The sequence below is a fragment of the Temnothorax longispinosus genome, chromosome 7 (assembly GCF_030848805.1).
Source record: "Temnothorax longispinosus isolate EJ_2023e chromosome 7, Tlon_JGU_v1, whole genome shotgun sequence".
Taxonomy (NCBI): Eukaryota; Metazoa; Arthropoda; class Insecta; order Hymenoptera; family Formicidae; genus Temnothorax; species Temnothorax longispinosus.
The window spans coordinates 5,374,083-5,400,437 of NC_092364.1; the positions used below are offsets into that span (position 1 = coordinate 5,374,083).

The 26,355-nt window shown below is 40.4% G+C and overlaps 1 protein-coding gene across 1 annotated transcript; it reads left to right on the forward strand.

The window, feature by feature from the left end:
* The first annotated feature begins 497 nt into the window (after positions 1-497).
* Col4a1 (Collagen type IV alpha 1) lies at positions 498-24,502 on the forward strand. Its single transcript, XM_071782668.1, has 27 exons — positions 498-1,296; positions 2,163-2,205; positions 9,952-10,102; positions 10,603-10,857; positions 11,223-11,623; positions 11,968-12,102; positions 12,199-12,306; positions 12,572-12,793; positions 12,873-13,061; positions 13,149-13,265; positions 13,377-13,541; positions 13,692-13,994; positions 14,096-14,479; positions 15,590-15,796; positions 15,900-16,068; positions 16,196-16,323; positions 16,564-17,002; positions 17,157-17,506; positions 17,847-18,113; positions 18,204-18,375; positions 19,003-19,248; positions 19,342-19,707; positions 20,071-20,286; positions 20,509-20,880; positions 21,537-21,708; positions 22,274-22,388; positions 23,283-24,502. Exons 1-27 carry the CDS (start codon positions 1,277-1,279, stop codon positions 23,538-23,540), a joined length of 5,970 nt encoding a protein of 1,989 aa, XP_071638769.1. The 5' UTR covers positions 498-1,276; the 3' UTR covers positions 23,541-24,502.
* The last annotated feature ends 1,853 nt before the right edge of the window (positions 24,503-26,355 follow it).

The window sequence follows — 26,355 nt, forward strand, 5'->3', positions numbered from 1 at the left end:
GACGACGTGCGGCTCGGCAGTATCGGCGCTGCAGAAACCGCGCGCCGCTAAAGCTCGTCGTCGGCCAGCCTGTCGACGCACCGCGTGTCGAAGGGCCAGACAGACGGCCCGGTTAGCACGTCCTCCTGATCGCTACACACAGACGGGCGGACACAAGGCAGACCCGAAGGCGGTGGAGGAGGTGCTCGCTCTCTCTCTTCTCTTCCTCTTTTCTCCTCGTCTCTGTCCCTCCCACCCTCTCCCTCTATCTCTCTCTTTTTCTCCTTCCGTCGCTGTCTTTACTTGCTCCAGGGTCTCTCTCTCTCTTTCTCTCTCTCTCTCTCTCTCTCTCTCTCTCTCTCTTTTCCTCTCGCTCTTTCGCGCGCGCTGTATCCTTGCGCGCTCTCGTCGGCGTGCTCTCGCGGCACGCTCACGGCGGTGGCGCGGCCTCCCTGACACACACGGGCCCCGCTCGGCTCCCCGCACGGCACGGCTAAGTTCCGTAAGCTCGGGCTGGCTCGGGCTGGCAGCTCGGAACCGGCACGACCGATACCGGTAAGGTCCCTCGCGGCCGCGCAACAGTCCTCGTGCGACGCGCGACCGCGCGAGCGAACGCTCGGCTCGGAGCCGGCCAGCGGTACTCCACCGCCTCCTCCTACTCCTCTCTTGGTCCTCTTTTCCTCCTCCTCCTCCTCCTTCTTCTTTTCTCTCTTCAGTTGTTTCTTCTTCCCCTACCAACCCTGGAGAGACGAACACTCCGTGTTCGTTCGTTCCTTCCTCCCCTTCCTCTTGCGCACTCCCTCGCTCGCCTCTTCCTCTTCTTCTTCTTCTTCTTCCCGTCTCGCGGACCCGGAGTTGAACCGGAGGCAGCCAGGCAGGAGACCGCGATCGCCCTCTTCCTCGCAGGAGCGAGAGAAGAAGACAGGGAGAGAGGGGGCGGAGGGGCGATCCCCCGTCAACGTCGGGGAAAACGAGCGAGCCGAAGCGAGTGAGCGCGCGCGACGTCGCCCGTCGCGGAAGGCCCGAGAGAAGGCACTCTCTTCTCGGCCCCGGTCCTTTCGGCGGAGGAATTCTAGCTGGCGTGGCTCGGCGCGACCGCCGCCTCCACCTTCCTTCCTTCCCTCCACCCGGAGTCCATTCAGAGACCTCCCTGGATGGGACGGTCCGCATACACCATCGGTCTGCTCGGTGCCCGGTTCTGCGCGATATTTTGTGACTGCCTGTCTGTGCGGTGCTCGGTGCTTTCGGCCTGGTGCTTCTCGGCTCCCTAGACCCATCGAGGAATAGGGAGGTCGACATGACCCGGTTGGGATTGCGGTGAGTTTCCTCCTTGATCTCATTTTCTCTCCCCAAAATTCCGTCGCGTTACTCCGATTCCTTCCCTCGACCCGATTTCTATACGGGCCGCCGCGCCGCTTCCTCTTCGTCCTCTCATTACCTCTTCTTCCTCTTCCTCGTTCTTCTTTCTTTCTTCGTTCGCTTGGTGTTTCCCTCGCGATTCGTTTTTGCTTTTTGGCCCGTCGCCGAAACGGGCCGCGACCGCGCCGATCTCGCTCTGTTCCCACGGAGGGGATAGTTTCACCCCTGTTGCGCGCGAGCTTCCGCGGAAAGGTGAGAGGACCCCCCCAAGGACGACCGCGAGAGGTGAACCCGCAGGCGCGCGAGACATCGTCCTCTCGGTGCAGCTTCTGTTGCCGTCGCGAATCGTGCCGCCGTGCCTTCCGTGTTTCTTCATTTCGCTCGCGCGAGTTTTTTTTTCTTTTTATTTCTGTGTGTCAAGTTTCTTTACCTCCGCGGTAATGAATATTTACTTCGCTTCCTGTCTCAATGCCGTTGAATCTCCGCGAGATAGAGTGGCTCCTTACGAAATCGTTCGCTTTGCTCTTTGACTTCTCTACATATTTGCGCGAATTTAACATCAGTTCTACTCAAAAGATATGCGGAATGTGTATTTTTTTTTTAAAGTAACATCGCAAAAATGTAACTTAAAAAATTGTTAGAATTTATTTTCGAAAGAATCAAATGTGACGTTGACGCGAATTTTTTTTTAATAAAGATCTTTTTTCTATTTATTTTTACGGCTTTTCCATTCCTCTTTATTACTCCGCCTATTTCCTTCGCGTGATCCAATGCGCATCTACACAATTTATCGAAATAATATCCCGGCGCAATTCTGCTTTCAGATTCGTCGCATCCGCAGTTTTCCTGGCCGGGATTGTTAATGGGGTACGTAAAAATTCCTGGTTCACTTTCATTAACTCGCGAGTGTGAATTATCAAACGCCGTTGTTCTGATACAACAGTATTTTTTCTCGTACTCTTTTCACGCTTGTCTATCTTCCCCGAGTAGGAAAAATAATGTAACTTTTATATCTTAAGTTTAAAAAATATTTTCAAAGTGCTGCGCTCGCCTGATTCTTCGCGCTCTGGTGCGGTTTTAATTACATCGTCGAAATCACCGGTATTCATGATCGAATCGACGAAAGCAAATAGTCGACAGTGATTTCGTCGATCGGACGTCTCTTGCGCGATCGCGAGGAAGAATCGTCGCGCCATCGAAGCCAAGAGTCGCGAACGTAGTTTGGGCACGTTGTTTTCACGTCGATATACGCGTGTACCTGGCGATCTTGCAGGTATGTGCTCGCGCGACCGGTTCGACTTGTTGCTCGCGGATTATTTCGTTGGTCCATTCATCAGCGCGATCGCACGCGTGTGTATCTCGCGTCTCCGCTCGATGCACGCGCTTCCGACGTGGACGCGCGTAGCTGGTACATTTGTTGCGGCATGGCACGTGCACCCAAGTTACGGGCGCGCTCGCGTTACGATTTGTTGTTCGCTGAGAGAAAAGCTAATTCCGCGCGAGGGATCGAAAAGGGATCGCATTTCAGTCTATCGGATCGTAACTCGCTGTGGTTGGAAGCGCGTGCGTAGTTTGAGAACGTCGAACCTACAAAGAGTGAAGAGATATTTTATCACAATCGTCGTACGCGCGCACCCACGCACGTTCTCTTTTTTTCCCCCGATAGAGAGATATTTATAAAAAATTCTCACGTCCTGCGGACGATGCGTGAAGTAACGAAGGATGAGCAACGATGATCAAACCTTAATTCAGTTGTCTTTGCGCTATAATTGAAGTCGTGCGTGTGTGCGTATGTGCCTTTTGTTTTCATTTGACAATTTCGGGATCTCTTACATGCGTACGGATTCGGATACGAAAACGAATTTACTTTACGCATTTTGCATTTCGCTCGTACGTGAAATGTCATATAAAAGCGAGAAGCGGAGAGGGGGGAGACTCGTGTAAGTGGCGGGGTCTGTATTTTAAGCGTGTTACTACTCGGCGATAAGAGTCATTTTATGGAAAATTACCAAGGCGTGCGACAAATATAGCGGTGATTGTGGAGGACGTAATAAAAGTGACCAGGATTTTGCTAACTCGGGCTGCGCTAATTGGTTTCTTGCACATCGCGCTTATAGAGATGACGAAATTCGCGAAGACGAAACAAACTACATCGATTAGATTCGTTTATCTGTTATTCGATAATGCAGTCTAATATCTAACTGTTTGATATAGATTATGGATATAACAGACATATAATAAGAGATACAATAAATTTTTTTAAAAATAAGTTTGTATCAATAATTTTTTATCAATCTGCTCCAAGGATATTATTTATATCAGATCGAAAATATTATTAGAACTATTAAAATCAAGATATATCAGCATAGACGACACTCATGGTTTACTGAATGAGACGCAAGCAGCGCGTGCAATAATTCGTTAACATTTTTATAGAAATACTAAAATTTTCTAAGACTCCAGTTATCTTAAAAATTTTTTAAATCATTAAATAATAATAATAATATCTTTATTGCAATTTTAAGGTAAGGCACCAACAATTTGTTGTTACGAAGCCTTCCTGTATACAGTTGTTAGAAGATGTACATTGTTTAAACACTGATTAAAAATTAATTATTCAAAATTATTGTAATATAATTAATCGCTCACGCTACTTCGTGCGATTTACATAAGTCACTTATTCGCTTTCGCTGTTGGCAATGGTAACGCCCGACCACCAGAATCCTCCTCTGTCATATCTATTCGCGCCGCCCTTTCGCAACCTTTCTTCGACCCAGTTCCTCGGAACGCTCGACCGCAGCTAAATAACACAGTAGGAAGCATCAGGGGGTTCTGTTCATAAAGTGACGTCAACAGGGTGTCTCTGCATGCTGTCTACGTGATGTTTACACGAATTTATAATAAACTGTGGACTAATAAATAGTTTTACGATAATACACGTGATCCATAAAAATCGTAAGTGATGTGAAACGATGTAAACGAATTTTTGCTCCATTCCAACGGCTTTCTATTAAACATACGAGAAGCTATTCAAACATTCCACAGGATACCTAGAAGCGGTAACAGACATTCTAATCTGTCGAGATGAATCTCTCGTAAACCTAGATAATGCGGATCGTTCCAAAGATAGATTAATCAATAAAGATCCGCGATGCACGATTCACTATCGCACTCCGGGAGTCCGGGAGATCCCCCGCTATCTCGTTACGGGCCCTCCGCGATTCTTTTACACCTCCTCGGGCAGCGGCGGGAGAGAACGGGAAGGTGTTTAGATCCGAAATAGGGCAGTCGTCTCTTACTGACCAGTCCGCCTACGGCGCCGTAACTGCGCTCGCGCTCGCTCGCTGTAATTTTATTACCACCGCCCCACGTACGCGCACGTGTGTACACGCACCGTGCACGCGAGCCAGCTTAGTCACTACTGGAAATAGTCGGCGCAATTGAGCGCGCTCGGGAGACTTGATTTCCCCGAGACTCGGCAGACTCGTCGTCGGTGGCCCCGCGGGGGCGCACCAGGATAAAACGGCATCTGTTTCCCTCGTCCAGAGCACCTGTTTTTCCCCCGCGTTCCCCGTTTCCATTACTCGCGCGCGGCGATTTCTCTTTCGCTCGAAAATTTCTCGCGTGGTAAAACACACACGGGGGTGGGAGAAGGGGGAGATTTCCCGTTGCGCAAAACACGAATCTCGCTGATCGATTTTGTCGTATGTAGGCGTAGCCAGTGTGCGACACGGTGGAATTAGCGATTGCATTGTGACGTCGGAGCACGGCGAATATTTGAGATTTGGCTTTCGATAAATTAAATTACGAATTACGAGAACAAGAAATATCTAGAGGACTCGCGATTTAATTGCTATTGACGTTAATATTGAAAATTACAAACTATATGTTTGTAATTTTCGTCTTTTTATTTTTCTTTCTTAAAAAGTTTAATCGATATTAATATGCAATTTTCGGAGAAAAGGTTCCGAGAAAGAGATTCATTAAAGATTCAGCGAAGATTAACAGGAAGTTTGGGACTTTTTATCACAAAGTATTACATAAGAATCACGATCAACATTTTACTACTTATAAAGTCAACAGGTCTGGTATCGGCAACTTCGACTTGTTGTTAATTAATTAAATTGCAAATTTCTTCGCGTCCCTCTATACGCCGTCCCCGATAAAATTCCCGCTTGCTTCAACGAGGCAGATTAAAATCGGCGGACGCATCGGAATCCCGTCATCCGACCGCGCCGCCGCGCATTTATGCTCATGAATACGCGTGGTGCCGTGGTGCCGCCTCGGGATCAGAAAAAATCTCGAGTAACGAATTAGCGTATACCCCGTCCCACGTAGAGTTAACGTCAGCGTCGGCCGCGGTCGTTAAGCACGCCGGACTCGAATGTGACGGCGAAAGATGAAAAAGAGAGCGGGCGGGCGGACGGGCGGACCGAGACACGCGGTACAGAAAAAGAAGAAGAAGAAGAAGAATCGGGACGAGAAGAAGCGACGACGAAGAAGAAGGTCGTCGGTGAGGGGAGGGTGGGGGACAGAAGGAGGGACACGCAGTCATCGCGGTCGGTCACAATGTACTCCGCGGTTGCGTAATCGCGGATTCACGAAGGCGGCCGGCCGAGATAGGCGATAAAAGGGACAATTCTTGAACCGTCACGAAAAGATATCTCGTATCTAAAATAAGAGAATTGGGTTAAGCGTTTCATTAAACGAAATTGCTGGCGAGAGCGTCGTGGAGCATCGTTCCTCGCACGAGCGAATTTCAATCAGCTGGTCTCGCATAGGGTCGTTTGCTTCTTCAGTCAACGGTTTCTCGACTGGCCGTCCTGTCCGTCGTCAGCCGTCGATGTAATGGTTGCAAATCGATCAGTATCGGAGCCTTGATTTCGCTCGAGGGACGTTAACCCGACCTCCTGGTCATCGAGTTGCGTCATGCGTTGCGAAGTTAATGTGCGTGATTTTCGACTTGGACCGCTTTTTCACGGCAAGTGGGATCCTTCGGTTAAACGCGAAAATATGCTGTTACGTTTTTTAAATTCCGAACGCAAAAGAAAGTTTCTTTTCGATAATAAAGGTATTAACTTTCTTTTAATACAAAATGTTCTAGCAATCGCGTGGTTTCGATGAATTCGAAACCGAATTTCTTTATTTAAGGAAAATCTACTTTCTCTCTTCATGGTTTTTTAATTCTTAATATATATCTATTAAATTAATATTTATTAATTTTCAATATTGTACGTCTCTCGATTTATTATTGTATTTACAATCTTTTTATAATTTTTCTAACATCCTTTTTATAATTTATTTAGAATTTAGAACGTTTTAGAGCAATAAATTGAATTCCAATTAAAGATAATTAACTAAACAAATTATTGTATGTATTATATATATAAAATCTTATCAAAAAATTGTAAAGCATGTTCCATCCGTTTGCTCCGGCGCTTTTCACACATACCTCACAATATAAGAAAAGGGCTAGTCGCGCGCGATTCATATCCTGCAAGATTGAAAGTGCTAAACGGCCCTCTAATCCGCGCATCATCCGGCATCAGCTCCGATCTGGACGAGTTATCATCTGCATAACTCGTGAATCGTGTAGCGCTGGGCAGGATAATTTCACGGTTTGCAGATTCGCAGCGTGATGCGCCGCGTTCTATCTATAGTGAGGTCGATCCATTGTCCGACGATGGGTTTATCATTGAGACGAAACCTCCACCCTCTCGTCGCTTTCCTGCAGTTTACCGGCCGACACGAGTAATTTCCGCGCGCGGCTTCGATTTCTGCTTTCCCTTTTGCACGATCTATGCGAGCGTAATGACATATGAGCCTGCAATAAGTCGAAATTGATTGTATTGATAGAGTGAGAAGGGAGGAAGGAGGGAGGGAGGGGGAGGGGGAGAGGGAGAGAGAATACGATTGTATACGCTTTGACGCGATGTACAAGGCGAACCTCATCTATATCATCGGACTTGGATGGATCAAATTCAATTGAATAGAAATTAGATCCAGAATTAATATTCAATGAATATAGATTCTATGATAATTTGACAGGAATAATCTTAATTCGCGATGCTTTACAATAAGAAAATGTTTAAGCACAATTTCTTTTACGAGAATGGAATCGACTCGTTTTCATCCCTGACTTTTTTCAAATTACAGATTTTTCTCCTCTTTCTTCTTCTTAAATATTCTCTTTGATTTTCGGCTTTTCTTAAATAAGAAATTCGAGGATAATAAATAATGTTCCACTTTGAAGTTCTACTTTTCTGATATATGCGCAGGATTTATTTTGTACCACGACATCTCTAAAGTCGAAAATAAATCTCGAGTCTGGGAATAAAAGGCAAACGGAGTGATTATTAACTGCAATCTCTGTCACACGAGGTTTTTGCTGTACGATTCGATAAAAAATTTCAGCTCGCGCTCGCGATTCATCATTCGATTTGGGCTTTAGTGATCTGTCGCGTCTACGCGACACGTCGGTCGTTCTTTCGAGAGTCATCTCACGGTTGCGTGTAGATGAATGAAATTTTAAAAGGACACTATCGTCGTTTTCTCTCTATATCGCCGTACGTGGTGCATGTGCGGCACAGACGCGCGCAGCCACTCCGAGGGCGGTACGTCATCTCGGAACGATAACCGACTATCTCCCTGCGCTTCCTGTCAGCGCGTGCCATCCTCGGGAATACGAAAAAAAAGGACAAAAACGTGAAAACGAGGGCAAGACAATGACTTTCTGGGAAAACGATGACGCATTCACCGCAAAATCTGTACGCACTCGCTGCGACGCTGCGAAACGACGGTTTTTTGCAGGAGAAAACGCAGATCTGTGTTCCATTTCTTTTTCATGTTAAATATGAAGACTCGGCACGGAATATATAATTTCAATTTTGAATAAAATAAATTCGCTATTTTGACTCGACTATTTTTTAATATTAAATACTCCGTAATATTTAAATGCCGCGCGCGATGCGGTCAGAAACTGAAAATAATTATTATGCAAAGAAGCTAAAAAATGTGTTATATCTTTATTATTAATTCATTAATTACATTTTATTATTTTGGTCGATAGGATATGTAAACTATATTGCCTTTTCAAGCTCTTTCCAATATTAATTGAATAATGTATATGGAAGTAATATGTGTATTATAATAACTAATTATATTATCAAATAATTATTAATTTATTAGTTTTTTTTAGATAATTTTGTTGCAAACATGATCCTTGAAACTAAGTAGATATTCAGAGACAGTAACTCGCGTAACCATTATAATTTGTTAATCAAAATCTAATTAATTAATTTTTGATTGAAACAATTTTATTATACATATTTTTATTATTCGTTTCTATTAAAATTATCCAAACTAAGCGTTAATGTTTTTCCGATTGTAGAATGTGATTTTCAACAATGTTCCCAATCTGATAACATAATTAATCCTGCCGCTAATGGCCGTTAAGCGTAAGAAATGAAGGAAGAAAGATACGATGGACATTAGAAGTAACCACTAACGCTCTATGGCGGGTTTTATCTTCTCTCCAGACTCGTGCAAACGGTCGATAAAGCAGCTCTTTTTGTACCATCGTATCGTTTGGCCATGGAGGCTGTAAGAACAATGCACTCGGTGGATAAAGCGTAAATCTTGGCCACACGAAATGCGAGCTCGTTAAAAATTTACGGCCACGCCGCTTGTGTCGTGAAACGCATATCTATAAATCTACGGAAGAATGCCATTTAATAAGCGCACGCGGGGATTCAACTTTAGCGTTATACGATACCATTATTCGCATGAGCTTGTGGGAACAGTCTCGTTGCTGAATCTTCTGCAAATTAAGGAGAAGATATGTCTTCTGTTATTAATTTTACGATATTCAATGCATTTATAATTTAAATTTTCATCTCTGGATTCATGTAAAAAAAAAACACATAAATATCTAAAGTCATATATAGAAATAAATTAAAATACGCATATTTGCTTTTTTTCGCGTGATAAAAGATTCTTTGAGCGATTTAAAATTGATTCTGAATGCAAAGTTTCAGACACTCTGTAACAATTGTAATATCTTGAATAAAATATGAATTAATCATCGCGAAGTCGATTAATCTTCCCAACAATTTTCACCGGTAAAATGTTAAACTTTTATTCTTTTATTTCTTCTTCAACAAGTTTTTCATATAATGGAAAATTATAACACAAATTTCTTACAACAAAACTTGTATTTTCGATATACCCTCTTCAAAACCCAATTTTGTGCATTCTGCGTTGTCGGTCAGAAAGTATTGAAAAACAGTCGTCGAACGAGAAAGTGTTGGTTTCAATCAACCGCGGTCATTCATCGTCGTACAGAGTGTTTCATAACACGATGCTTTAGAAAATAGATTTTTCAATCCTGATTGCGCTTTGTTCCATCATATACCGTTAATCGCAGTATTATTGCCCGAGCACATTTTACTCCATAAGTTCGACAAACAACAATTTGTAACTTAGTTTCACCGTGCACACCTGTATCCCTTTAGCACGAACGTTGATATCGCGTTTTATTGATCGCGCCGGTGTGCTCCGGCACTTTTCCAATTCCATTTACGGAGCTTTTCATCCCCCGAATATTTGTTTTAGCAATATAATCACACATCATGGCCGAATCCGCCGCCGGTCGTGCCGCTGGAGGAGCGAGGTGATATTGGAAAGCCTACAAACGGCAGCGATGACGACTACGGCAGTTCGTCCGGATGGAATTTAAGCAGAGGGTTCATCACGGACAACGAAGGTACTTGGACAACATGCCGCCTCATGCTTTTCGCTGCTATGATTTATGTGAGAAATAGGAGGAAGTACAATAATTACGTTCCTTCTTTCCCATCCAGCATCCTTATGCTCACCCGGCAACGTGAAAACTTAGGCTGCAGATTTTGCGATAGGGATACCGTCGCGTCTGACAATTTTATCTGATAAAATTCACAATGGTTTTTTTTATACATCTAGTTAAAAAATAAGGAACACGTTATTGAGTTAATTAATTTTATATGGAGAAAATACGTTTGTATTAGAGCTATGTATTTGTAGAGGTATCAAGAAACGGAATACGTATGCCTCCTAATACCGTTTCGTGCAGACAATTCGCGTCTTCGAGCGGACTATCAATTTTCGTCGCGTGCAACGAATCATTCTTTCGTTCCCTGAAATTTGGTAGTATTCATAATGGGGATAAATGTCGGAAACAGTCCATCCAGGAATTCCGACATTACGTTTGCTGATTGGCATGTCTAGGATACGAGGATGCGGAAAGGCGGAACGGCAGTTACACGGCTGGTCATTACAGTCCCGATGAAAGGACTCGGCACTGGCTCTATAGGAACAGGAGCGATCCCCACGGTCAATTTTCCTCGGGCCGATCGCCTTACGATCGGGCACCGCAGGGCTACGACAGGTATCCTGACAGCGGCGGCGCGTCGGGATACGGAATTGACGAAAACCGACCAGGCGGCTATCCCGATGGCCACGGCGATTACGATACATACAGCGGTAATCAATCTTGACTTCGTAAATTATGACGGATTATTTTATTTTACACTTTAAAATTGATATAAGAAAAATTTATTTTTTTTAATTGTTTTAAATCGTATTTAATATTATAGAAAAAAAAATTATACAAAAATATTGAAAAATTAAATTAACTTTTTTGATAGAAATGTTTTTTTTTTCTATATCTTTGTCTGGTTTTCGATATCAATTAATTCAAAGCAATATGTTTGTATAACGCAGATATACAAATTTATATATATAAATGTTTTCAAGAGCGTTACATACACAGATTTGCATTTTTATTCAATTTATCTTTTCAACAAATTGCTCGGATATTTTTAATCGTTCGCAATTGGTGCTTTTAGGTGCCGGTGAAAGCGAACGAGGAGGAGGAGGAGGTTCGTATAATTACGGTCAAGGAGGTTCCAGTGATGGTGGTAGTTACGGAGGAAGTCATGGTGCGGGAGGTGCGGATTCCTACGGTCGTGGAGGTGGGCAAGCTTACAGTGGCGGTCGTGGAGGCGGAGACGCTTATGGCGGCGGTCGCGGAAGTGGACAAGTTTACGGCGGCGGCGGTCGTGGAAGCGATGACGCTTATGGTGGCGGTCGTGGGCGTGGTCATGGTGGTTACGGGGGTTACGCTGCCGCTGGAGCTGACGAGAATTATCCGAGCAATTACCAAGTGGTACCGATGCCCGGAGCACCGCGAAACTGTACCGGATCAGGATGCTGCATACCCAAATGCTTCGCCGAGAAGGGCTCGCGGGTTTGTTTTTCGAGGATTAACAATAGAATATTGAAGATGTTAAAATGATAGTTAAAATATTCAAATATGCTATGCATTTTATCTTAATTGCTTCTTATTCAATTAGCACGCGATCTTTCTACACGTTTGTTCCATAAGAGTGTTTTCATCTGTTTCGAAAAATTTTCTCGTAGAATAAAAAATAAAATAGAGGAAGGTTGGAGATATAAAGTAGACATTGTGCATAGTGCACGAGTTAAAAAAAATGTTCTTATAACTCGAAAGTTTATTAATAACATATTTAAATGTGATTTTTAGAGTTTTAAGTGCTGACTGCTTAATTTATCATGATATTCTCATTCAAGGGACCACCAGGAATAATGGGACCACAAGGTCCTAAAGGATTTCGTGGATTTCCTGGAGCAGAAGGTCTTCTAGGACCCAAAGGTGAGAAGGGAGATCCCGGTCCGCAAGGTCCGCACGGTGCGAAAGGTGACAGAGTACGTATATTTTTAGTATCATCATGATATTATATAATATTATAATATGTCTAAAGTTTAAACTTTTGCTAAAAAAATAATTTCACGTTATTAAAGGGAAAAATGGGTATGCCTGGTTTTCCTGGTATAAACGGCGTGCCTGGAGTACAAGGATCTCCAGGTTCTCCAGGCTTGCCCGGTCGTGACGGCTGCAACGGCACGGACGTAAGTATTTTTCAGAAGTCATTAAGATTTTAATATAATTACGTTTCTTAATTTGAATAATTTGTATCTATTAATTATTTTATCAGGTATTCATGCTTTAGATATAAAAATATGGACGTTATAAAATTGAAGGGACACTACAAACAATTCATATGTTATAGGATTGTCATCTAACACAGTTATTTTATAATAACTTTATTAAAAGTAATTATAAGTTATTGTTAGATTATTAATGTCATAATTTATATATTGTGTTTCTTTTTAGGGTGAACGTGGGCGTGATGGTATACCCGGAGAACCAGGACCTCGCGGTTTTAAGGGTCTGCCTGGGCCTAAAGGAGACAAGGGCCAGTCAGCGTACGCTGGTTCTTTCCCGCAGGGTCAAAAGGGTGAACCTGGTAACGACGGTGTGAGAGGCCCTCCCGGTCCCCCCGGTTTTCAGGGAGACCGTGGCCCGTCTGGCCCGAAGGGTGAACGAGGTCCCTACGTAAGTTCAAATTTATTAAAATGTAGTTTTCTTTTCAAAATATTTCAACACATTATACGATATTATATGTAAATCTTAGGGTGCCCCTGGCATACCAGGTCCGAAAGGAGAAAAAGGAAACATGGGTCTTGGATTTGAAGGATTAAAGGGAGACAAAGGTCAGAAGGGCGATGCGGGACCTCCAGGTTCGACAGCGCCTATTATGCCGTTTCAAGGAGTCTCGGACATAACGGGTCCGCCCGGAGACACAGGCCAAAAAGGAGATAAAGTATGTAGGAAAATATTATCGGTTTTTTTCTGTATGTTATTACATGCAGAATTTTATATTATACTCTCTAACTGGAGTAACATTTAGGGTGAAATTGGATTGGAAGGATTAAAAGGAGAACCTGGATTCATAGGCGATCATGGCATACCCGGAGGGTCAGGTCATAAAGGAGAAAAAGGTCTTCCAGGAGCTCCAGGCATTCGTGTAAGTACATAGTATATACATTATACACACATATAAAACTTTTTATATAATTTTAATTAAATATATTATTAAATCAAATTTTAGAAAAATAATTTATCTTTTTTGTTTTAGGGTAGAGATGGTTTCTCTGGACCTCCTGGACCTCCTGGACGAAAAGGTGATCGAGGTATTGACGGATTGGAAGGACTTAGTGGACGACACGGCAAGAAAGGAGAATCCGGTCGAGATGGACCGATGGGTGTTCCAGGTTTACGAGGACCTCCTGGTCCACCAGGAGTAAGTCTTTTTTTTTAGAATAATATATATCATTAAATACAACAATTTTTATAATATATTATTTTTAATTATGTAGCGTTTACGTAAATATGCAAAATTAAGTTGGAAAAGTTATTTAAAATTAAAATTTTATTGAAAATTGCATTCTAGGGTGGTAAAGGAAGACCGGGACCACCAGGCCCGAAAGGACCACGTGGTTTTCCAGGACCTACCGGGCCACGAGGAACAGACGGTTTTCCAGGAGACCCAGGACCAAGAGGTCCCATAGGTTTACAAGGAGGTCCCGGATTGTCTGGAATTCCAGGTCCAGAAGGTTTGCCAGGAGAAAAAGGTGGAAAGGGCGAGCCTGGTTTGACCGGATTTCCTGGAGGTCCAGGTCCACGTGGCTTCGATGGACCACCCGGACCGGCGGGACCGCGAGGGCCGCCAGGAGAGAAAGGACTCTCAATAATGGTAAATAAAGTATACAGTATACGAACAAATTTTGCAATTATTATATTGGTTACTAAGTACACCTACTTAAAAAAATTATTAAATTATTATGTCTGGCGTAGGGACCGAAAGGAATGGATGGATCGCCTGGTTTCGACGGAGAGAAAGGTCAAAAGGGCGAACGAGGTTACGTGGGTGTCCGAGGTCGACCAGGAGACTCTCTAGATGGTATTCCAGGAGCACCGGGTGCACCCGGTGAGAAGGGAGAAGCCGGAACGTCAGGAAGAGACGGCTTACCAGGTCTTCCTGGAAATCCTGGAGACAAAGGAGATATCGGCGGTCGTTGTATAGATTGTTTACCGGGATTGCGAGGCGCCAAAGGAGATCGTGGTTTGGATGGTATACCCGGACTTACCGGACCTCGAGGACCACCCGGAGAACGCGGTTTCCCTGGGGAACCTGGAGTGGATGGTTTGCCAGGCCCAATCGGACCTCCGGGACTGCCAGTATGTTAATTTTATTTTTATTGATTCGTTTTACAGATTTTACCAATATTTATTTAGCTAATTATATAATATTTATATTTCAAGTATTTATATTGCATGTCGATATAATGTACGTTTTTTAGCCTTTTTATCTTAAATAGCATATAAAATAAAAAAATTTTGCAATCAAATAATATTTTTTAAATAAATAAGGTAGCGTATTAAAAAAAAAAACAGAGATAAGTTGCAACATGTTATTTTAACTTTATATCGTGTATTTTTAAATTTATTTGTATTGGAAGAATATACTTGGATAAGATTTATTTCAAAAAAGATTGCCCCAAAAATACTGTTATGATACATAAGTAAAAACATAATTCGTTATATGAACCGTGCTATCATCGCGAAATTAATATTCGTTTTCTGACAAATATTTTTCACTTTGCTTAGATAATCTATTATAATTTCGTTCAATAAATCATATCATTTACATTCAAATTATAAAAATAATTCAGAATAGAATTCTTATAATTTTATACGTCGCGGTCGTATAAAATACGAAAAACATTTGATAAAATAAGAATATATACATATCTATAAAATATATATTAAAATACATGGCATATAAAATTGTAAAGTTCTATTTTAAAGTCCAATGTCTATTAAATCATCTAAAGCAGATCTTTAGTAAGCTTGTAAAAAAGAGCGAAAGAATAGTTATTTGTGTAACAAGTGTCGTAAGATGAAAATTTCCGGGTGCGGAGTTTACGCACGAGCCGAAGGCGAGTGCGTAAACTCCGCACCCGGAAATTTTCATCTTTACACACGACTTACACTCCCTATTTTATGTTGCAAGTGCCTGGAAAGTAGTCTATCACGCACGCGTAGCGTGCGTAATGGGGCACTTTCCATGCACGTGTTGCATATATAAAACATTTCTTTTACTTTTTGTACTGTATAATTATAGGATGATTTTAAGTAAAATTTAATGTATTTTTGCTTAATATTAAATATTTTCTATCTGAAACATTTAATTAAGTATACTAATACGAAGAACTAATACGGAAAGACATTATACAGACGTAATTACAAATTGTCAAATAAAAAGAAATGTACCGATTTTTCAATAAGGGAAAAGATGGTATACCCGGTTCTCCAGGACCTCAAGGATCACCCGGAACCCCAGCAACAGTGACATGGGGTATGCTCAAACTGGAAAAAGGTGATAAAGGAGCGCGAGGAGAGTCTGGTCGACAAGGTCCGCCGGGACCAGAAGGGCCTCCGGGAGAGAAGGGTAGACCTGGATTCGAAGGTTTTCCAGGGCTTAAAGGAACTCCAGTAAGATCAACCTTTTAATTATTCCTGTCAGTTTTAAGAGAGTAATTAATATTTTTCTGGCAAATCTTTTTTATATGTCAGATTACAAACTCGTCACTTTTAGGGAGATCGCGGTTTCCCTGGACAAGATGGCGTTCCAGGAAGACCAGGTACGCCTGGACGCAAGGGAGATAAGGGAATAAGTGTAAAAGGTGAATCCGGAGAACCAGGTCGTCCAGGATCTTCAGGACAGAAAGGAGAGCCTGGTTTGTACGGAGTTAAGGGTGAACCTGGTAAGATTTTGTCAATATCCTTTAGAACATTTTATGTGATATTTATTTTAAAAATATTTTTAAAATACGTTATATATGTTTATGGATAAACACTGACAATTATACTTGCAATTGTTTTTGTAACTAGGTGAATGTCCGCCACTTGACCTTATGAAAGGCTTCAAAGGTGATCGAGGTTTAACTGGTGACAAGGGAGAACCTGGACCACCTGGCAGGGATGGATTACCTGGTGATAAAGGATTGCAAGGCTTCTCGGTATGTATATCAATAAAAAAAAACTTGTGGAAAAAGGTTTCTTTTCGTTAAAACTATTTTATATATGATAAATATAAGTGTTTTTTTATAAATAAAATGAATTAATTAATAATATGTCGTAACAATAAATAATAAACTATTAATAATAAACTAAATAATACATAAGTAATCAATCAACTTATGTTATTTATCTGTAAAGAGATATAATCTCACAATACAATGTTGCAATTTAAAACTTAGGGTCCACCCGGTCCAATTGGCCCAATCGGTGCTCCTGGGCCTGTCGGTCCAAGAGGTTTACCTGGTCCGCGTGGTGATAAGGGTAACATGGGTCCTATGGGTTTCCCAGGAGAACTTGGTCGAGAAGGACCTAGAGGTTTCCCGGGTGCACCGGCTCCAAAGGGTGACAAGGGAGAACCTGGAATATCAGTTAAAGGTAGTCCTGGTCTACCGGGTCCTCCGGGTGAAAGGGGAGAGAAAGGTCTTCCTGGACCACCAGGAAAAGAAGGTCAGCCTGGTTACCAGGGATTACCAGGTTTCGCTGGCGAGAAAGGAGACATTGGCGCACCGGGAATCAATGGTTTGCCAGGAGCACCTGGTGAGAAAGGAGATACAGGTCCAAATGGTCCACCTGGTCCTCCAGGTGTTGCCGGTATTCCAGGATCGGATGGAATCAAAGGTATGACATGAGAAAGAATTTCATATCTCAGCAATAAGCAAGAATACAATAATTATCGTCGTTATATAAATAAAAGAAAGAACGATTTAAAGCTATAATTTGTTAAATTTAGCAATATAAGAATAATTTAATTATTTAATTACTTAATTTACAGGCGAGCCCGGATTAACAGGAGAGCCAGGTAGAGCGGGTCTCCCTGGATTCCCGGGAACGAAAGGTGATCGCGGTGAACCAGGTATCGATGGATCAAAAGGATATCCCGGCAGACGAGGATTACCTGGTGGTCCAGGTAGACCTGGAGCTGATGGCTTGACAGGTATAAAGGGTGAACACGGTGACAAAGGTTCGCCAGGATTCCCCGGATTACCAGGTATGGAAGGAAAGCCTGGTCGTCCTGGAATATCCGGGCTGAAAGGTGATCTAGGACCACCTGGTACGCCTGGCTTACCAGGACTCATCGGTTATCAAGGAGTTAAGGGCGATACTGGTCCACCGGGCCCAACGGTAAATATTTTCAGTTTTATAATTATATATTATTAATTATAAAGATTGTCCAAATGAAACATAAATGAAGCATAACTGTTTGAGTGAATTGCAATTTAAGACAGAATAAGAATATGTACACAGATAAATACATACATATATTGGCGCTCCTAATATTTAAGCAAGTGTGCCATCTCCATTGACGTTACTTTTCACGACGCAATAACTCGTCTATGTTTCGTTTAAATAATATACTATTATATTTGTAATTATATATACTATTATATTTGTAGGTACATTTATATTACTTGTGCGTGTGTACATGTAATATCACTTAATATATGTAATTATGTACAATTAGGGAAGGAAAGGAGAGCCAGGAGAGGTATCGGAAAAAGGACAGAAAGGCGAGCCAGGAATGCCTGGAATACGAGGTCCTACAGGTCCTCCGGGACGAGATGGTGTCGATGGAGCGAAGGGCGAATCTGGCAGACCAGGCATTGGGCGTGACGGATTACCTGGATTAAAGGGTGACGCGGGTGTACCGGGTCGGCATGGAGCGCCAGGATTCCAAGGTCAAAAAGGTGATACTGGCGTACGAGGATTCCCTGGAATAAAAGGCGATTACGTAAGTGTTCATAATCTAAAAAGAAAATATTAAATAATAGAGATTTTTCTAATAAAATTATAATTTTATTTTCTTTGTTGTTGTTATTAGGGTCCACCGGGTATATCCGGAGAACCAGGTCCGCCTGGCATAGATGGACTTCCTGGAGAAGTTGGCGATGTCGGGCCACAGGGAGCACCTGGTTTTCCTGGACTTGATGGCGAAATGGGCGCTCCTGGTCGGCCTGGACTCGATGGTGTTAAAGGCGACCGCGGTTTGTCAGGTAATCACAATGTCAGATTTTTGGTAATTTGTAAAATGCCATCGATCACAATTATGATACTAACATAAATATGAAAACGTAGCTGTTTGAAAAAAATAAAATTTTATTTCCGTTAAAAGTATCATTATTTTACAATTAATAATGTGTTAGATTTATAAAGTGAAGTAAATCAGTATTTTTTTTACTAAATCATTTTATCCAATAGTAAACTACTAAAAGAGTTGTAGGATTATTATTTTATTTAATATTGAATTACTCAAGAGGATATAAGTGAGTTCGAAAAATAAGGAATATTTATTTCTGACCACTTTATAAAATGTTTATTTAAAGAGATACCAAAATAATTTTGTTGCAAAAATGTATTTTTAATAATAAAATTAAGATGCAAATTTTTTAATTTTTAATAATTTATTTAAAGCTATTAATCTATATCAGTTTCATATTTTTTGCTTTAAACTAATGGAAAATAAAAATAAATTTTATACATGTAAATCCTATAATATGTAACAAAGTCCTTTAGTATTTTAAATATATATACAAGATGATTACTAATAATTTATCAATATATAAAAATCAGATTTATATACGTAAAGCAACTCGGTCATATGAAACAAAATCGAATTTCAGGACTCGTCGGATTGCCGGGTATTCCTGGAGCACTTGGAGAAAAGGGAGATCGTGGACCTCCGGGACCTACAATCCAAATTAAGGGCGAGAAAGGTGAACCAGGTATTCCTGGATACTCTGGAGACAAAGGAGACAAAGGAGATCAAGGTCTGATAGGTATCGCTGGTTATGATGGCGAAAAGGGTGACAGAGGTCCAATTGGATCCGAAGGTGCTCCTGGACCTCATGGTGCTCCCGGAGCTAAAGGTACATTCTTATTCACCTTATGTATGTTATAATGTTGCTTTAAATAAAAACAAATAAATTTTAACACAAATATGTATTGTATATCTTATGTAGGCGAACTAGGACCTCCTGGTATTGCTGGAGTTCCCGGAGTTACGATAAAGGGCGAAAAAGGTTTGCCAGGTTTAATGGGTAAGCACGGCAGAGACGGATTTTCAGGACGGCCAGGTGAGAAGGGTGAACCGGGATTGCCTGGTTTGCCTGGACCAAAGGGAGACATTGGTCCTTACGGGCCAGTTGGACCACAAGGTGAAAAAGGCGATCAAGGACCACCGGGTCTAACTGGATCACCAGGACGTGACGGAGTTCCAGGTCTCGAAGGTGCACCAGGATTATCTGGTGACAGAGGTCAAAAGGGTGATCAAGGGCCGCCTGGACAATTCGGTGTCCCAGGATTGAAGGGAGAACCCGGTTTCCCAGGTGCTTATATTTTTATTAATTTTATGTAATTATTATATTTTTAATTAACTTAAAAGTTTTATATAACTATAGAGAGAGAATTAATTAATTTCAATAATATATTGTAGATAACTGTATGTGTATATATGTATATATTTAAACAACATACATATACGAAAACTTTCTTATTAGATATATGCGATAACTTTAATATTTGAACAATTATTATAAATAAGTAAGGTAATTATTATAAATATATCAATCTAATATTTATTATGGCTTTATGATTAAAGCGAATTAATTTCTCTATCTGTATTAAAACGACAAAGAAAATTATAATTATCTCTTGGACAACGATATGACCGTTTTGTTATTCAATTTTAGGACCAAGTGGATTAGATGGACCTCAAGGAGAAAAGGGTGAAAGAGGTTGGGATGGTGTAAATGGTCTACCTGGACCACTAGGCGAGAAAGGTGATAGAGGATATCCTGGTCAAGTCGGATTAATGGGTACTGTTGGCTACATAGGTGCGAAAGGAGAAAAGGGTGAAGATTGTCTCGAGCCGCCAATGGGACCTAAAGGAGATCGCGGATACCCTGGTATGCTTACAAATAATTTTTACAAATATATATATTTTACATGTTGGTAAAAACTCGATAGACAAATGTAATTCAAGATATAATGTGCGTAAAAATACGCTACAAAGATTCTAATGTGCTAAATAAAATTTTATTTGGTATATACATGTTTAAAATATTACTCGGATTTGATTGTATTCTTTAACATACAATGCATTTGAAACTATAAACATTTTTTCGTAGGACCGGCCGGAGCGCCTGGTCCATCAGGAGAGAAAGGACTTCCGGGCCCGCCCGGTTTCCCCGGCTTAGACGGTATTAAAGGCGCCCAAGGTTTCATCGGTCCAGCAGGGCCTCCCGGGCTACCGGGATTGCCCGGACCTGTCGGTGTACCCGGTCTACCGGGTCTTCAAGGTCCTGTCGGTGCGCCAGGACTTACTGGCGAGCCCGGCGCGCCCTGCGAGACGACACCCGACTATCTCACCGGTATTCTTCTGGTCAAGCACAGCCAAAGTCAAAGCATCCCGATTTGCGAGCCCGGTCATATTAGACTCTGGGAGGGATACAGTTTGCTTTACACTGACGGCGACGAGAGAGCGCACTCTCAGGACTTAGGTGAGCTTCGCATTTTTTTTTTAGTATTTTATACAAAAAATAAGATTTTATTTATTAAAAATATTCAACCGTATGATATTTTTATCCGGTCTAAAAATAAACCTAAAATAATTATTTTAGTAGGAAGCGCAATCTTTAAAATAACGTTTTAGACTCTTTTATTTGCTTGGGAATGCAAAAAATCAGAAAGAAAATAATATTTAGGACGATCTCTCTTCCTTGTTTCGCCCACGGGTTTCGATTTTTGTTATAATTTTATCAGATTTATATTTATAAATCTATCGCGACTTTTTGATTTTCCATGGACGCAGTTTGTCGGTGATTTATTAGATTTCCACAATTAATCTCGATTATCTGGATTAAATTGTTACGACTCGTATTTGAGCATTAATACACACTTAAATTCATTATTCAGCGAATTTATTATGCATCGCATTACATATTTTTGCACGATTGTAAGCTATTTAGCATCGCTTAAGCTAATACATATTTGCGTTCAGTAAAAACAGGTCACACTTGTTTTTTCTTCTTCTGTTCTCAATGTCATATCACGATAGCGAGATAATGGCGACTTGTAGAGCTATATGATAATAAAATTCCATTTTTTTAATGGGTGCAAACTAATCAAACTTGTCCCATAAATTATTATGAAACAGGTTATGCCGGCTCGTGTGTAAGAAAATTCTCGACGATACCTTTCCTGTTTTGCGACGTCAACAACGTCTGCCATTACGCTAGTCGCAATGATCGTTCTTACTGGCTGTCTACCAATAGCCCAATTCCCATGATGCCCGTCGAGGAGAGGGCGATAGAAGAATATATCTCCAGGTACGATTACGATGTTCATTGTGCATATTGTATGTCGCTTAGATTTTTATTGCGAGCAAAAAGTTTTTTTTTTTTTGAGAGGATAATTACACAAGATGTAGAACGAAACTGAATATTCTTCCAGCCGTAAGAATTGTAAGTTAAATTTCGTAAAAAGATGTTTAATTTTTATTATTAATAACTATGTATTTAGTTTGTTTCTTCAATCTCACATATCTTTTGACAATTAAGTCTTTTATTTTTTATCAAGTCAAAGTTCATTTAAAAACAATGTTTTTATATTCTTCGAGGTTTGATTGCGATGCTGACGCGTTATCAAATATATCGATTTAAAAATATGCAAGATCTGTAGCTAAAGCCTAATCGATATGCACAGCATATTGATTATTATTGAGGAAACGGCGACAACAACAAAAAATTAATATTTCCTCGCGTCCGGCTTCTATCTATTGCCACTTAGCGAACGAGATAAGAGCTCTCTTGTCTTTTCTTTGCGTATAAAAATTTTCGTTTAATACACATTTTTCTGAACGTTAAACGATAAACTTGCGATTTCTGCGAACAGATGCGTGGTGTGCGAAGTTCCGGCTAATGTGATAGCAGTACACAGTCAATCGATAAGCATTCCAGAATGTCCGGCGGGATGGACCGGTCTTTGGATCGGTTATAGTTTTGTAATGGTAAGTAACTTTTTTCCCCCTCTCTGCACACAATTACAATACAAGGTAACTAGGTAACTTCGTATTTTCCATTTAAATATTATCTTTCGATGAAAATATAAGGGACATAATTTTTTAATGCCAAACAAAATTATTAATGCTCGCATCACACAATTATCTTAAATCAGTTTAAAAATATTAAATGGTATAGAAGAGATCAAGCATTAATATAGAAATAATGAAATGATTTTAGATCGCGCCGTTCTAATTTTGACAAACGTTAAAACGATGGCAGAGGTAAAATGGAAACGCGATAAAATTAAAGCAGCTGTTATTCACGTGTACAAAATTTCTGATACATATATGATAACTATTTTTCATGAAGAAATTAACGAATTGATTGACCGAATTTATACCGAAACAAGATTTTATATATTTATATAGGCTTATCTCTCATTGCAGCGTAAAAACATTAATTAACTGACAATGTATAAATATACGTTTACCGAAAAAATCTGTATCTCGCACAAAATTGCGTTTTTATCGCAGTTACACAATTACTTTTCTCCTAACTCGCCCAAGTTCGCTTTATATTCAGTTCATAGAAACTTCACATCAATCATGTTCGAAATAAGGCAAACCTTCATCCCTATGAGCTGTCGGGAGGTAAAGATTGTCTCTCACTGAAAGGAAGAGATCCATTTTATTCGAGGACGTTCTCTCTTTCTCAGCGTTTCGACGATGACATTTGAGCAGCCAATAAATCGGTTGTCTTACTCACAATTTTTAATGTTTAAAGTTTAAACAAAGAAAATACGGATTCGATAGAATTATGTCTCTGGGCCACTCGAATATTGGGAATTGCAAATTGCCATTTCGGCACTTGTTTATCGGAAAAATTTCTTTGTGTTTCAGCATACCGGCGCAGGTTCCCAGGGCGGCGGCCAGTCCCTGTCGAGTCCCGGTTCCTGCCTGGAGGACTTCCGCGCCACACCGTTCATCGAGTGCAACGGCGCCAAAGGACACTGCCATTACTATTCTAATCAGTACAGCTTCTGGATGGTGACCATAGAGGAAGGCCAGCAGTTCAGGAGCCCCGAGAAACAGACCCTAAAGGCGGGCAATCTTAGATCCCGAATAAGTCGCTGCCAAGTTTGTATAAAGAACACGTAAACGTTGCGCGCCACCGTTTACACACGTACATACACGCACACGCGTACACACACACACGCATGGCATACACACACACACATATACATGTAATACACAATTATTTTTCCCTTTTTTTTTACACGAGAACAGAAGCGAAACTGTCATTACGAGCAGCGATTGAAACCGATGCAATTTCATCGAGTTCCGGTCTCGACGGTTAGAGATCCCACGCGGAAATGATCTCTATGCTTATCCGAGACAATGAAAATGCGTTCGATTTGTGCGGGATACATTTTGTCGCATCTCCGGACAACACACGGAAAAATCGAACTCGCCGGAATTGCACCGGTTCCGGTTTCTCTGATAACAAGGAAGAAAAGAGCGGTAATGTCTCTTGCGAACGGAACGACGACGGAACGGAAATTCAGGACGACATCGTCCGATCCGTGTCCGACGACGTCGAGAAATAAAGAGAATGGACGTATCCCTCTCTCCTGTGATTCCCTCTTGCCTCAAACGTGTTCCGCAGCCACGTCTTGTCTTCATTATTTCCTGCCTCCTCGCCCCTCGCCGTCGGCGTCGGGAGGGCACTCCGCGTCCCGGAATAAGAGTTTCTTTCTCCGAGAGCCACCTTATACCCTTCTCTCACTCGTTACCCGCTCTTTTATCTTCGCGCTTCCTCTCTTTCGCCATATGTGTTTTCTTCTTTTTTTATATATATATATGTATAACTATTCAAGCAAGTGCCTTTATAGCGTACTCTATTCTAGCATGTAAAATAATATATATTTATATTCGTCTGAATCTCGTATTGAAGTCTAAGTTTATCGTACCACCACGGACACTGCCCATATCCAATATGGCACATTTTACATATTGTATATTAATATAAACGATCTTAGCCTGGTAATCGTGTGACGCCAAATATTTAAATAAATAGGTATTTTGCTACGTAGCTAATAAAATTCTATTTTCAAACTTCACCGACTTATTTTCACTTGTTTATATCCGATCCTAAATAGTGCGCGAGGGCGAGTTTCGCATATGAAACGACGAAAAATTTTTATAAAGTCTGAAAGGAAAGATATAAAAAAGAGCGATAAAAAAACGAAGCAATTACTCTTTAATCTTTCGTACGCGAATATTTTGCGAATGATGATTGATACCCACATCTATATTACTGTTATACATGTCCTTTACACAGTTTAACAAAAAAATTGGCAGAGAAAAGTGTGTTTTAACCGTTCCACGTAGGAAATATTTTCCAGTGTTTTTTCCGCAGCATATTTACTTCAAGCGAATCCAAGAGATGTTTTTCGCACAGCACTCATTTTACCGCAAAAGTAAGAAGTTTATTCAAGCTATTATTTATTAAAGTAGTTTATTTTTTGCCTATAGACGTAGATGTATTTTTATTATATGTAGATTATAATCACTATAAAAATTTGCCAGCACGAAAGTGCGAAGTATATTATATACAGAAGACATAAAAGAGTAACGCGATTCGATAACAAAATTTGATAAATTTGCGTTAAATTTCTGTTAGTAAAAATTAAGACATTAGAATAATGTTAAATATTAAGTAGAATTAATAGCTAATCTTGAATGTTTTGTCAAGTTCGACAAACAATGAGCATGAATTTAATTTTTACTAAATTGCAAACGAATTTGAATATAAACGCAATATTCATTAAAAAATTATTTTGTTTTTGAATTTTAATATTCTAATATTAATTTTAATATTATTTTTTAATTCTATCACATTTATGAGATAAATATATGATAAAAAATAGTTTATTAAATTTTCGGTTAAATTTACTTTAAATTCATCGAAGAATCTCGGAGCTATTAATCTTGCCCTGAGACAGCTGTATATGTTTTATATATCGTTACACGCAAGGCTATTCGTTTACTCGTGCAGCACGCGAGTAAACTGTCATCCTTGCGATTTTTCGCGGCGATTTTACGCATATGCTCGAACGCCGTCTCGTTATGGTAATCTGTTTTTCAAGAAAGGAAATCGCTAGCGCACTAACATCGCGAGGCACTTTAAAGTTTCGAAGGGCTGTCTTCGTGTCAAGAAAGTTAAAACGCTCGCAGGAATTCTATAAGAAATTGATCAAGATCAATGTCAGTCAAAAGCTGTTTAATCTTTAATTAGCCCGGTAAAAATCCATTTCAGAAGGATTTTAAGAGTTTAAAATCCTAAAAGTAACAGTAAATGATAAGTAATATTTAATTTTTTTCTTACTTCGCACGCAATTTGTAAATCTGTTGACCTTAAATTTAAAAAGATATTTCCTTCGATTTGATATAAATCTTGATAACGTAATTATTGGGATCTATATAAATACGTAAAATTTAATTTAATATGTAACATTTCCATCCCTAAAATTCTTGAATTTTCTCGCAACAACATTGCAAAATTAGCTCACTATTTGGTCAAATACAATGGGAAATACAAGTAACAGAAATAACATTAAAATCTGATTTCTCCAGAATTACCTTAAGGTCGTTAATGTAAGAAAGAGAAAGAAAAATAAATCAATATTTCACATACAACAAATCTAAATACTCCAATTTCACAATATATATGATATAATTTACATTTTATGTATACTTTTTCTGCATTATTCTGAGAAAATAAAGTCGCTTCTTCATGCTTGTTAAGAATTTATTTATCCGAAGGCTGTTGGAGATGGAATTTCTCGGATTTCGATCAAGATGTTAAAACGCAATACGAAGTATATAATAGCTGCGTGTTATTTACTTCGCAGTGGCTGATATCGGCAATAGATTCATTAGCATATGTTTTCGTTTCTTACGTGCAAACAGC